The sequence below is a fragment of the Chelonia mydas genome, chromosome 8 (assembly GCF_015237465.2).
Source record: "Chelonia mydas isolate rCheMyd1 chromosome 8, rCheMyd1.pri.v2, whole genome shotgun sequence".
Classification (NCBI taxonomy): Eukaryota; Metazoa; Chordata; order Testudines; family Cheloniidae; genus Chelonia; species Chelonia mydas.
In genome coordinates, this window is record NC_057854.1 from 71,209,794 (window position 1) to 71,224,666 (window position 14,873).

Consider the following 14,873-nt stretch of genomic DNA (forward strand, 5'->3'; position numbering starts at 1 on the left):
TATTTTATGGAGTGCTACTTTCAAGAGTCTATTTCATAATGAAAGAATGTTGCTGTGTTCACTCCATAATCCCAAATATGCTCTTCAACAATATACACACTAGAAAACTCATCTGTTCAGAAATTGTGCATGTGGCAACATATTTGTCTGTATAGTTCAAGGCTAGCCCTGTGCCATTGTTCCCTTCATGCTAACTATATTGTTGTCGCATCCAACTCCTACGAAGTATTGATCCGATTCCTGAATGCAAAATTCATTTCAAGAGTGAAAGAATCAGAGGGCTAACTGAAATTAACTATATGAAAGTTCTTCAGTTACAAGAAGCGTACCAGTGAGGAAATCGGAGTTTGGAGGTAAAAACAAAAAACCCCAGCGAACTTCTGCTCTCAGATCTGCAGCTCAAAACTTCATTCCCATATTCTGCTCCCATTACAGCTATCCAATTCTTGTTGACCTCATTTGGAGTTGTTTGCAGGTAGGGAGAGGGGGAAAAATCAGCTTTTAATGTCATCATGCAGCAATGAGAACAGAATGTTGCCCAAACATTATTTCTGAGAGAATACATCTGTTGGAATAATCTTTAGAATAAGTATATATCACTATATTAATCTACCATCCACTTGACTGGTCTTGATAATTATAACAGATTCTCTCATTTCTAGTCAGTTTCCAACTTAAAGTTTTCTGTTTATTAAAGCATATTTCGATTACAAAATGTCAGCTGACAATCACTTATTAAAATCTTGCAGCGCACTTCAACTCCACAAATTAACATATATCATATTAACAGGTTGCCAGTTTATCATCAGCTAGATTCACATCCTACCTTCACGCCAACTGCAACATCAGTGACAATGCTGTAAAAAAAAAAAAAAGAAAGAAAGAAACCTGATTTAACAGTAAGAAACATGCCCGAGTTTTCAATCCACAGATTGACTCTCAAAATAAGTATGATTTCCCCATAAAACTCAACTCTTAATATATTTTAATTAACTTTAGTATTTAAAAACACTGGTGGCTCTGCCTATTAAAATAGCAAAGACCGCCCCCTCAAAAGAGGAGAGGGGTCAACAAAAAACAGAACAGGAATGGGAGTGGGCTCAAAGGTTCAGAATAGAAGATATCCAGAAGGCACACTGAACAGAGAATCCCTGAGAGTGCCCACAGCTACAAAAGGCGTCCATGATGTCATTGAACACTACCCAAAGGAGCTCTGTCTGGACACAGAACTTAAGAAGTGAGAGGAAACAGGTCCCACAGTCAGAGAGGAAACACATCAATCCAGCCTCCTCCTTCTAGAGTCTCATAGATATCCATTTTGGCCAATGCCAGAAAGTCTGAAGAGGGGGGTCTCTGAACTTTGTGGGACAATGGATAGGGTGAGAATAGGAGGATTTAAGGACAGGTGTAGTACGTAAGAGAACCTTTTTGTTCATTCTTTAACAGTGATCCTTACAGAACAGTTCAGGACAGGAAGTGATTAATGCTATTTCTGAACTGAAAATGATGAGCACATTGAAGGCTAGATCCTAGAAATGGCACCCTACACCCATGTGGAACAACAGCACAGACTTGCTCTTATAAGAACATATGAATGGCCATACTGGGTCAGACCAAAGGGCCATCCAGCCCAGTGGCCAATGCCAGGTGCCCCAGAGGGAGTGAACCTAACAGGTAATGATTAAGTGATCTCTCTCCTAGATCCATCTGCAGGATCTAGCCCTGGGTAGGCAGACTATAACAACCCAAAACAGAATATAGCCAGGATACCCAAATTAACACAAATATCATAAAATGTTAAAAACAAAATGTGGTAAGTACAGCATGCCACTTCCATAGGTTTCAATGTGCGGGTAGCACAAAGGATTAACTTTTTAGACAGGGTTTGTAATACCAACATTATGTTGATAAGCAATCATAAAAAGACTTTAAAAATCAAACTACCAATAGGTTATACCTTTATCACACAAACACAAGAGATTGTTTATTGGTCTCAAAAGAGGGATGCAAATTAAATGGGAGCAGTAAAATGCAGCACAAGTACAAGTGTTTATGCTGACAGTAGCTATAAACACCAGCCACGGTTCCCAGCCCCAATGAAAAGAGGGCCTTGTGTATAATTACCCACCCAAGCTCCCTGCCACGAATGAAGGCCCTTGCTGTCCCATATGGTTGACGCCTGCAAACCATTCCCTACTTGGACTCTGACTGCCTGTCTCCAGTATACACAAAGGCATCTTTCTACCTTAAATAATAAAAGCCAGGGGCCTATTAAGCAGCTATTGAAAACAAAAGAGCTTGACATCTGCCTCCTCCTGCCGCTGCTCCTCCTCCTCCTCTCTGGCCAGCTCTAAAACAAGCAGGGGTCTTGTTCAGAGCGTTTCCCCTAACCCCACAAACGAGGGGAAGGGGATAAGAGAGAGGGGAATGAGGACACCCCCCTCCCACCCCATTTGCAGGGCCACAGAATGAACAGGGCGCTAAATAACGGCTCACACAGCCCTGGGTGAGTCAGGAACGGACCCGCCCCAGCCACGCATCCGAGTCCGCGTTATACAGAGGCTCGCCCCCCGCCTCCCGCCCCCATCCTCACTGGGCCCCAGTCGGTCTCCAGCTGCCCCACAGGGAGGATCCAGGAGCTAATCCCCGTTATTCAGTGGGGTGTGCTGGGAACCCTGCTCCTCCCAGACACCCACGGGCAGGGGAGCGAGCCCCGCTCCGCCCAGCCCCCGACGGGAAGGCTACAATAAACCGGCAGGCGCGGCGGCGGCACCCGCTCCCCCACCGCCCAGTTACTCACCCGTCCATCGCCGAACAAGACAAAGCGCTGGCGAGCAGGGCAGGGAGCCGCGCGGGCAGCGAGAGGAGAGAGGCAACGAGAAAATGGCGGCCGGGCCCCCACGGAAACCGCCGAAGGTTGCCGAGTGCCAGGCTCTGCTCCCCATCAGATTGGGCTCCCTCGTTGTCACTGGGCATGCCCGTGCGATCTGCGCATGCTCAGTAGCAGCAGCCCCTCGTCTCCTGCCTGTCTGAGCCAAACTCGTCTCCCCTCGGGGGGCGGGGCAAAGCAGGCAAAAGATGCAGGGCGTTTTCCCAGCCTTGCTGCCCACAAGGCCCACCTCACATCTATCTCCCAGCCCTGCTGACTGGAGGCCCGCTCTTTGGACTTCTCTCAAAGTCTGGCTCCTGTAGCTAGGGAGAGACTTCTCAGCCCTGCTGCCAGGCTGAGCCTGAGAAGAGACACTGGCCAGATCTGATGCCTGGGGATTTGGATTGGATTCCGCAGGCTCCAGCCCTGGTGCCAGGCATCACTTGTTGCAGGAAGAGACTGTCCAAACTTAGTGCCACATCTCCTTCATTTCTGGGGCGGGAGAGAGAGTAGTTAAAGTCTTTCTCCTCTTGTAATGGAAAATTTTGGAGAGGAATTGCCATCAATAGTCCATCTTCTGTAGTATCCTGCCTCTCCAATTCGCCAGTGCAGGGTGCTTCAAAGGAAACCTCATCATGCACCTAATTTTGCAACAGTATTCCAAAGGAGAGGAAAGAAATTCTTCCTGTTCTAAATTGATAACCATTAGCTTATGTCCTGAAACACGAGCAATGAAAAGGTAGACATGTTATTGCACACAACATAATAATTATCGCAGCTAGTGCAGTTAGTCGTAGATATCAACCACTCTTAAGACACATGATGAACAAAAAAGCAAAACCATCAAGCATGCTATAATATGTTCCCTCCTCCCCACAAGCAATTAAAGATTGCACACAATGGCTTGTACTTCCCTGTACCAATGTCAAAGCTGACAACAAATATACTTTAATTGGTAGTAAGATGAACATATAATTTAAGGCCTAAATCCTGTATTGTACAATATGCAGGTGGATTAGTGCACATTATGCAATACATGAGAGTCATTAGCATTATTGGTCAATGATCCTTCTGAAGTCATTGGGACTCCTCACGGCCACAACAGTCCTGCAATGTTGTACATTGCAGGATTTGGGCCTAAATCTAAAATAGGTATATTTACACTACAAGGCCATTAAGTAGCGTGTTTGGTTTCACAATGTTGCAAACTCTCTCTGTTGTAGCATGAGTCTTGCAATATTTGATGTTTTACTTATATCTAAGGCTCCTGGAGACAGCTGATTATTGGAGAATCTCAGCTTTTATTTCTTTGAAAAAAAATAAGTTTCTAGCCTTTGTAATTATGGAGAAAAGCTTAAAAAATGTGAACCAAAGGTTCAAAAACCAGCAGGGAAATAAAAACAACTCAACATGCATTTTGTTTAAAAAAATATTCTCACGATTTTTAAGCCAATCTCATGATTTCTTGGGTCCTGCCTCATGGTTTTGGTAGGGACGTGCTGGGCTTCGCTTCCTGGAGCTCCTATTGGCTGGGAATGGTGAACTGCAGCCACTGGGAGCTGCAATCAATGTCAACAAACAGTTTTGCGGCCCGCAGGTTGCCAACCCCTGGTCTACCCTTGTTCAACCGACTTTGATAGATGTAGTGTGAGTGTAGATACTGCATGACCAGTGTCAACCCGAACAGTCCTCCAGCCACTATCCCACAATGCCCCAGTCCCCACTACAGTGACCGCTCTGCTCATAATTTAAAACTCTACCGTTGAGGGGTCACATATACTGAAAGCCTTCCCCCCACCCTTTCAAAAAAAAATTTAAAATGTACTTTGCTTGTTGCCCACCTTGGGGAACATACTTAGCAGCTCACCTTTGTGAGTGTGTCCGCCCAACAATGACCACACACACACACACAAAGGTAATAGATGCACTAATGCCTGGAGCAGGCAGGAAGAACTCGATTTCCTGGGCCTGTGGGGAGAAGATATGGAACAGCAAGCAAGCACAGATATGGAACAGCCCTAGAAACATGGATATCTCTGAGTAGATTGCATGGAGGATGCAGGCTAAGGAGTGCAATAAGGATCAGCAGCAATGCCACATGAAAGTAAAGGACCTTCACTAGGAATACCACAAAGTGAGAGAGGGCAACAGGAAATCTGATGCTGCCCCACAGACCTGCCGCTTTTACAATGAACTGTGTGCCATACTTGGCGGTGACCACACCAGCACCCCACGGACCACTGTGGATACCTTAGAGGAGCCCAAGACGGAGACCACTGCCTTGAAAAGCAAGGAGGAGGAGGAGCAGGAGTAGGGAAACGCAGTGGGGGACTCCTACCATGCCATGAGCCAAAACCTGTTTGAAACTCCACAGAACTCTAGCCAGTCTTGTCAAGTGAGCTCAGACGAGCCCACTGATGAAGGGGAAGGGAGCTTAGATAAACGTGTGCAGGCAATTTTCCTTACTTTTTATTTTATTTATTTTTCCTTCCTCTTCCCCCTTCCCCATGCCATTTAAAGATGACACCCAGACCATTCCCATATTATAAAACAAAGGGACTGATTTTTCACCGTTTTACTCTGACAAGATAAGAAGTTAGGAAGTAAATTCAAGCCAAATTCTTGAACAATACTATATGCAGAGTTGGTGTAGCCATGTCAATCCCACAATACCAGAGAGACAAGGTAAGTGAGGTAATATCTTTTATTGGACCAACTTCTGTTGGTGAGAGAGACAAGCTTTCGAGCTTACACAGAGCTAGTCTTCAGGTCTTTGAAGAAGGGCTCTGTGTAAGCTCAAAAGCTTGTCTCACTTCTGTTGGTCCAATAAAAGATATTACCTAACCCATCTTGTCTTTCTGAACAGTACTATGGCCATTGAATTACATAAATCACATTGATTCAGTGTCCTGTGCTCATTTTGAGGTAGAACAAACAGGAATATAGTCAGCATCTGCCAAGAAATCTTGATAAAACTTTCATGGAGATATTCTGCAGTCCTCTCCGGAAGGTTTCTAGGGATGTCAGCCTTATTTCTTTCTCCATGATAGGACACTTTCCCACACCACTCTGCGATGAATGTGGCTAGTAGCATAGAGGCCCTGGGAGCTTCGGGGTGAGATAGCCAAAATCTACCAGTTGTTTTCGCTGTGCCTTTGTGACCCTCAGGAGTGAGATAGCCAAAATCACCATTGCCTGTGAAAATAGTGCGAATATTCATTGCCATTACCCTGTACTTATACCATAGAACAGGGGCCAGAATTTTATAGCTTCATGCAAAAGAAAATCCACTGCCCCACCCCTAGTAGGCCATACTCACCATGGTTGGTGCTGGAGACAGTCCTGTGCCAAGGCACTCCAAAATTGAAGTGTCAATAAGCATTTCTTATTCAAAGTGTTATTGGGAATAAGGGAAGGGAGTTTTGAAACTTATCTTTCCCTTTTAATTATGACTGCAAATCTAATATGTATGTGTTTGTTTTTATCAGCAGCTTCTGGTGTGGCGACCTTAAAGGTGCCCCCTCCACACCTGCAGAATGCCTGATCCTGAGGAGGAGCAGCAAGAAGAGGTAGGACATAATCTGCAAGATCCGACAAGCCAGTGCTGCCATCAGACCATGAATAAAGGGCTTGGAGGGCATACCATGTTGTATTACGAAATACATCCTAACCCCTCCCACTCCATGCTGGGGTACAATAAGGAAAACCACAGCTTCACATACACTGACCTGTGAAAAATCACATATTGGTGTATTTGTAGCCACAACAGACTAAGCTGAATTTTAAAAAGTTTCACCCCATTAAGTTATGTTAAAAGTTTGTATAACATTATGTGTGATTGTTTGCACTCTGATTTTGTGCACTCAGTTGTTGCACCTAAAACTTTATTGTCCATGAAAATACAAGCAATCATGATAGGGGGAAAAGGCATATGTGCACATTCCCCTTCCTCAAGCCTGGAAATTGGTTTGACTTTTTGTCACAAACATTACACACTGATGACTAGGCCTGACATGGCTCCTTAACTTGGTGGACTCCTGCACACCTGAACCCAAGGAACAATTACCACACATACCAATGTAAAGGGGATCACAATCTGACCCTGAAATGGGTTAAGTCACTCAGGTTGGAAGTCACTCTTACACTGGATGTCTAATGCAGGTGTCTTTAATGGTGATTCTGCATTTAGCGCCCACACAGCATGCCCTTGAGAGTGAAAGGCGCCCCACTGGTACAGATCTAGGCTACAGCATTTTGTCTTTTTTAAATTCTGATTCAGTGGTCTTATTTTCAAAAATCCGATTGTTTACTGTCAAAGCACTATTTTCATGGATGTTGCATTTTTACACTGTAATAAGAAAGTACACAGTGATAATGTTTTTTATCGCAAGTTGTCTCCCATAGGTTTATCCATGGGAAAGGGTGATATCGCTACCTTATACCAAGGACAGACAGCATCAGCTAGAGCTTGATTGCCTTACATTTTTCATTATGATATCCTGTTTTCAGTTGCTTATAATTTTTTTCAAACGTAACTATTTTCCATCCAGGGTGTGTCTCTCAAGTCAATTTTTTTTTCTTCCAGTAAAAGCAGTTTAGTAGTTTCACTGAATGAGGTCAGGAAAAATACATTACTTTGCCCATGTTAAAAAATCCTGATAACTGTTTGAGATGCTCTAGTGCCTCCATGTTTTGGAGCAGGGTCTTGAAATTTGGCAAGGGGGAGGGAAGTCACGGTGGTGTCAGGCTCAGGGATATGCCTTTTCCCATCTCTGTGAAAATACACTCACCAAGTTATGAGCCACTAACAAAAACTGTTTGCACATTGTCAGCAGAGCCTTGTTAGAGTTTGGCTTCTAAATTCTTTGAAGATACTATTGCACTGACCAGAGCCTAGCCAAGGCTGCAGGGGCTAGCACCATTTCCCTAAAATTGCTCCTCACAGCTGGGACTGCTGTGATGCAGGGCACAAGAAATGAGGGCAAAAAAACTCTCTCTTGTGCTCTAAGTGTGTCCCCTGCTAGCACACAGGCAGCAAGGAGGAGCAGACTGAGCTGACTCATTGCTGGAGATTAAGGAGCTTGACCTGGAGGGAGTTTTGCCACTTATTTAAATGGGAGCAGGATCAACTGTACATAATCTTGATTATTTCCCTGAGCACCATCCATCTTGTGCACTGAATGACATTGGGGTACTGTAGAAAAAAAGAGTGTGAGATCATGTAATTAAAGACTGTATCATAATGAATAAGTACAAGGGGCTGAATTAAGGTGACACAAGCAACCTTAATTCTGGAATTTCCTAACTTTTGATTGCTTAACTTTACATTTTTTTTAATTAAGTGTTTTTGTATGTATATATATTAAATGTAGCTTAGGTAGATACACACTTGGTTTACCTTCTAATGATTTAAAACACTGCAGACATTTAGTAGTCTACTGTTTGGGATTTAAGGAGATAGATTGCACCACAGGTACTGAAGTGAGGGGTCTAGAATGAGGTCCTTAAACTGCATGGGAAAGGGGGAAAAAGATACAAGAAAACTTGTGTGTATGAGTTAAATAGACAAAAAGCAGCTAATGGTCGGAAACAAAAATACTTAAAAGAAGGTGAAAATAGGGCAGAAGTGTTTATTATTCATTTAAACTAGCACAGCTGAGGTTCCAGTCAAGATCAGGGCCTTATTGTGCTAGGCCATAGACAAAACATAGTGGTAGTCTCTCCCCTGATGATCTTACAATTTAAACACAACAACATGACAGAAAAACCATGGGACGGGATACAAAGGCAGAGAGAGTTGCAGTGGCTTGCCCAGGGTCACATAGCAAGTTAGTAATAGAGCTGAGCCTGGAACCCAGGTCTCCTGACTCCCAGTCCAGCACCTTATCAACTAGACTACAATGCCTCACACTGATGTGCTGATGTCAAGCACTCTGAGTGCATATTTTAAGATGCAATACTCCTTCATTTGTATCTCTTCTTAAGCCTCATTTTCTTGAGTACATCTTCATTGCCCCCTGACAAACAAGTTCTTTTTCAGGCTTCTTGCAAATTTCTGCACACAGAGATATTCTCATAACCCACAAATATCATCATCTAGAGTGATGTGACACACCAGCCTTTAAAAATGCATGATATCTGTTTTATGGAGTGTGTGTGTGCGCATCATGCTCCAGTACTCTTCTTTAAATGCATGTATTATTTCATCCTGCATCCATAATTCTTATTTTAAACTGTCAAATTCATTACCAATTAACAAAGTAAAGCAAATATATGAATTTTTAATATAAGAGCTTCATTACTTAAAGCTATATACAATTTGTTGAGGAAGTCATTCTTGCCAAAAAAGGCAGCTTGACAGTACTATACTGTTGTACTTGCTTTGAGAGATCTAGTTTGAAGACAAGTGCTCCTTATATTAAGTAGCAGTACATTTCTTTTCTGCATCAAGCAATTCTTTGGGATGTTGCACATGAAAACACAGCTTTTTTCCATTCATCCTAATAGGTAACAAAGAGTTCTGAGTTTTTAGGTTCAGAGACTGATGTAATCTTGCTTTGACCTTTCTCAACATGCTAAATGACCTCAAGTGCTCTGCACTGGAGTGTGGCAGTCACAGCAGAATTCTCATCAATCTCCCGAAGAGAGGCAGTACATCTGTTCTACAGCACAGTTTAAGAATGCTTCTCTAATAACTCGTAATATGAGGTTGCCGTCCATTTGCTGCAATGGGGGTGGGGGCTGGAGGGGTGGAGGATGCATCAGTATCTGCAGTTTGGCACACTGAATATTCAACAAGCAACTGATCCTTGTCTTCCTCAGTATCACAAATTCCCAGTTTACCAGCAATACCATTGATAAATTTTAATTGAGTGGGAATCCATAGTAGCCATATATCTTAGCAAAATATCAACAGAAAACGTAAGTATCTTTTCTGTTTGGATCCATTACTCCTCCTGGATTCTGAAATGAGAACTATGGCATGAGGTGTCTTTTTCCAACTATGGTTGACTCAGAGGCTGCGATGCAGTTCTTGCCATGAGTAATCCATGCCTTTGAACTTCAAGCCTATAGCTACCTACAACGTTCTCTACCTGGGATTAAGCTAGAATAGGAATTGAAAAGATTAGTTAAGGCTGAATGCCAAATTTCCATAATTAATAATAATAATAATAATAATAATAATAATAATAATAATACTTAGCTCTGATATAGTACTTTTCATCTGTAGATCTCAAGGCACTTTACAAAGGAAGGGCAGTATCATTATTCCCATTTTAAAGATGAAGAAGCTGAGAAACTGAAGTGGTTAGCCCCAGGTCACACAACCAGTCAGTGGAAGAGTAGATTATTCCTTATATGCTCTGGGGTTCCCCAGATCAGAATCACCACAACACATGGGGTCAAAAATATGAATTAATATTACAAGAGATCTTTAAGACCCAGCTGAGGCTATGGACAGACAGACCTTGTTATCTATTTGGCTGGTATTTTGGAGGCACAACAGGCCTTGGATCAAATGGGAGAGAACATATCATATCCAAAGCCATCTGAAGGTGAACAAGTTTAGCAGAATCTGCCCCTAAATTGGAGGGCAAACAAATGTAAAAAATTCCAAGTATTGATTAGTGAGTCTAAAATACCTCAGTAGACTAGTGTCATTATGTTAATGATTGCATGCAACCTGCTGTCCCAGCTACCTCTTCGATTTACACACAACATGGATGAGGTTTTGACTTGATTCATCTGGTGTGCATTATGTCCTCAGGTATCACTGGTTAAACATCTGGTTTTAATTTTAAAAACACAGGATACTCAGCTACAACCAAAAATGCAGAAAACTTATGCAAAGGTATCTTAAAGCTCACTTTTGCAGTCCCGTGATCCTACAGCTGCTCGTTGCAGGCCAGTGACCCTGTGCCATGGCTGCCCAAGAGCAGCAAGCCATAAGGTGTCCTGGTCACACTATTCATCCATCTTTAGAGCCAGGCTATGCTGGTACTGCAATACAAAACAGCCAGACCACAAGCATAGAATCTGTCCCTAAGTATTCAAGACAATATAAATTGCAATATAAAGTACCCCATGCTTACCACTTCAAAGTCATACAAGACTACTTTGATGGAAACTAAAATTATTTTTTTCTGATAGTGTTTATACTGTATCATTTGTAAGTTAGTTACAACTACACCTCAAGCATTTCTACAGAACTTAATTCAATATTCCAACCCATTTAAAAAAAAAATCTTATTACAGAAACCACTTACAGGCTTTATAAACACATTTTCATACTATTAGTGAAGGACCTTACTAAAGAACAATTTCCATGCTGAAAAATGCACATATACTGTTCTTTATAATAAAACTAACTAAACAGCATTTGCTTCCAGCAAAACTTCTAACTATTTTCTTCATTTTGGTTACAAAATTTATTCTTTTGTGGCACCTTTTTGTGCATTTGGTTGAATAGTAAATTCTTTAGATGCTAATTTTCCCTTTTTTAATGGAAATATTCTACAGTAGTATCCAGGTAAAATGATACTTATAGAAACAGCAATACAAACAAAGGCCCTGATCCTGCAAAGCCTAACAGCAATCAGTGTGCATCATAGCACTGAGTGGTCATCATCTTCTAGTGTTTGCAGTGCTTGCCATGCTACCTGACAGCAGCTTCATCAGTAGAATGAAGGACCCTAAGGCCACAACGAAGTGTGGTTAGTGGACATGCATTGACAACATGGGATAGAGATCACACTGACAAAGTGGGTCATTGCACAGACCTCATGTGAAGAGGCTGGCTGCTCATATTCCTTGGCCAGTTTGGAACCTATTCAGCAGAGTCCAAAGGTGACATGGCAGGTTAAATCCCAGTGGTCAAACGGTCAGATCAGTGACAAGGAAACCATTCCAAACATCTCTAGCTGAACACTTATCATTCCATAGGGTTGCTTCTGACAGATTCCAATCTGACAATTAAGACCACACTGGACACCTCAATATAAGTTGTGCTCTGGGGTGACTGAAGATGTCTGTGTACAGTGGGAGACCTGGATTGGCACGTAGTTTTTCCATCAATCTGACTGTAGACTCTCTGCAACAAATGCGTGGAGGAGTTATGTTGTTCAGATCTGTTAACCATGAAATAGAAGAGGGGACAGGGTGCCTGTAATAATGCACATGGTCAAGTTCAATTTGATGTTGACCACTTTAGTGTGAGGCAAATGGCACCACACAGGGGCACAGTATTCCACTGAGCAACAGCACAGAGCCAGAGCTTATGTGAGAAGTGTCTGTGTACCTTCACCCCATGTTGAACTGGCTAATTTGCTGATTAGATTATTCCTGGTCCTGACTTTGGCAGCAGTCCTTTTTAGATGGTCAGGGTAAGTCAAAGAGTGGTCCAGTTTGACACCAAGATAGACTGGTTTTTGCCTAATGTTCCATTCGTTCTCTGTAGAGGAAGATATCTAACTCATGGTTAGTGAGTATGTTGTAGAGGTGGAAGACACTCAAAACGGTCTTAGTCACACTTGGTTGGAGGCACCAACCGCTACAATAGTCTGTCAATTTGGCCAGGGTGGCATTCTAGATGTTCTCTAATCCAGTGAAAGAACATTACTTGGTACTGCAGGAGATGCCATCAGCATAGATAAACATGCGTGACCGAGTCAACGGTAGGTCATTTGTGTAAAAATTGAACAAGGTGGTCGCAAGCATGGAACCTTAGGGTAAGCCATTGGATTTTGCACTTGTTTTATGTCTCATGTGTACCCAAAAAGGCCTCTCATGAAGTAGGAGTTCAACACTGTCCACCACCCATGCTGGGAGAGCTCTTGCCAGTTTTACCAGAAGATCAGGATGCTATACTGACAATTAAGTAGGCCGCTGTCAGGTCTGAGACAACAGCTCCTGTCATCAAATTCTGTTGAAACCCATTTTTATATATTTAAAGAGAGCTAGAACTTGATTGCATGTGCTTCGACCCTTCTGGAAGCCAGCTTGGTTGATATTGAGTGTTGCCTCCACATCTGGAGATATATGCTGGAGGATAGGACTTTGAAGACGACAAATAGCAGAGAGATTGGTCAGTAGCTTGCTGCACTATGTAGGTCCTTTCCGGGTTTTAGAAGGGCAATCACTTGACATTTTCCAGATCCTTGGCAGGTTACCCTCATTAACAAGCCACGTCAGGAATTTGGATAACCATTGATGGGCGTTGGTTCAAAGGTGTTTCAGGAAATGTCATATTCCACTGCCATTCTGGGTTTGATGTTGCTCAGTACAGCACCTAGTTCAGTGCATGTGAATGGGCTATGCACTGATGAAGTGGATTACATCATCTGAATTGCCACCATACATCACAAATCTGCCTATCTAAGAGCTTATTTGGTGAGCTTATTGAGTGGACATGTGTATCTAACATACTCACATGCCCAGAGGTTGGAATTTTGCATTTGGATATGGATAACTGATAGGTATGTTTTTTATTTGTTTTGTTTTTTTTATAAAAGTGGTGAATTCTTACAGGGCCATCTCGATTATTTTCTGAGAGCCCAAGCTTTGACTAACTTAAAATAGTGATCGTTGCAAATTGGGTATTAATCAGTGCTTTATTTTTATCACTATTATTAGTTAAGTGCTGACGTCGTGCAGTGAAGTACCAACATTATTCATTATTTGCTAAGCACCGTGTGCATATTTTAAGTAAATAAATAATTGTTAAACATGCAATGTACTAACAGTAATTAGTGAATAATTTGATGTACCATTAAAATAGAAAACAGTAACATTTCACAATGTTATCTGCATTCTACACTGACAGTATTGTAGTTGCTCTTCATGACAGTAAATTATTTTTATTCTTCCTGTTGTTTGTATTTTAACTGTATGAAGGACATTTATCCTTGTGATTTTAATTTTATACATTGCTTAGGGATCAGGTAGGAGCTATATTCAAATCTTAACTAAATTTGGTATTTGGACTAATACCAAAAAATGTTAATCTGCAGCTCCCTATTAGTCAATTATTATGAACAAAACTAATGCAAAAGGTCAACTAAGTCTCACAATTTCCTCATGACTGTGGATTGATCACAAAATTAATTTTGTTACTCCTCTGAAACTGTATGCAATAAAAAAAAAAAGACTATAAATTATGCCCATTAACACTTCATGCCAAGTAGAAGAGGGTATTAGTAAGAGCTAACCAGTATGAGACACTGTAATTGATCCTACATGTAATCAGATTTAATTTTTTTTTTATAAACACCGAATTCTCCAGCTCACGTGGAACTTCCATTAATATCAGTTGGAGTTAAGCAACTGAGGTCCATTGTAGGGATCCTTAATCCGTGAATAGTGACAGGTTTCAGAGTGGTAGCCGTGTTAGTCTGTGTCAGGAAAAACAACGAGGAGTCCTTGTGGCACCTTAGAGACTAACAAATGTATTTGGGCATAAGCTTTTGTGGGCGAAAACCCACTTCATCAGATGCATGGAGTGGAAAATACAGTAGAGAGGTATAAATACACAGTATATGAAAAGGTGCGAGTTGCCTTACCAAGTTGGGAGGGGGATCAGTGCTAACGAGCCAATTCAATTAAGGTGGAAGTGGGCTATTCTCAACAGTTGACAAGAAGGGAGGAAAAATCACTTTTGTAGTGCTAACGAGTTCAATGTAATCAAGGTGGCCCATTTCAAAGAGTTGACAAGAAGCTGTGAGTATCAGCAGGGGGGGAAATTAGTTTTTGTAGTGACTCATCCACTCCCAGTCTTTACTCAGGCCTAATTTGATGGTGTCCAGTTTGCAAATTAATTCCAGTTTTGCAGTTTCTCGTTGGAGTCTGTTTTTGAAGTTTTTTTTATTGAAGAATTGCCACTTTGAAGTCTGTTATTGAGTGTCCAGGGAGATTGACGTGTTCTCCGACTGGTTTTTGAATGTTAAAATTCTTGATATCAGATTCGGGTCCATTTATTCTTTTGCATAGAGACTGTCCTATTTGGCCA

The 14,873-nt window shown here is 41.9% G+C and overlaps 1 protein-coding gene across 7 annotated transcripts in view; it reads right to left on the bottom strand.

Moving 5' to 3' along the window:
* The window catches only part of PTBP2 (polypyrimidine tract binding protein 2), a 117,007-nt gene that overhangs the window by 84,758 nt on the left and 17,376 nt on the right, over window positions 1-14,873 (bottom strand). For 2 of the 7 annotated variants that reach the window (XM_037906132.2, XM_037906129.2), the window contains exons 1-2: window positions 2,801-3,035; window positions 827-857 (exon numbers count right to left, since the gene is read on the bottom strand). The exons of 1 other annotated variant lie outside the window; for it this stretch is intronic. Coding sequence is in view for 4 of the 6 variants with exons in the window: in XM_037906129.2 (XP_037762057.1) it covers window positions 827-857; window positions 2,801-2,976 (207 nt within the window). In the remaining 2 variants the exon portion in view is untranslated. Of the gene's footprint in view, window positions 1-826; window positions 858-2,800; window positions 3,587-14,873 lie in introns of those variants that run through there. 4 more of the 7 variants (XM_037906130.2, XM_037906127.2, XM_037906128.2 and 1 more) reach the window with 4 other exon arrangements.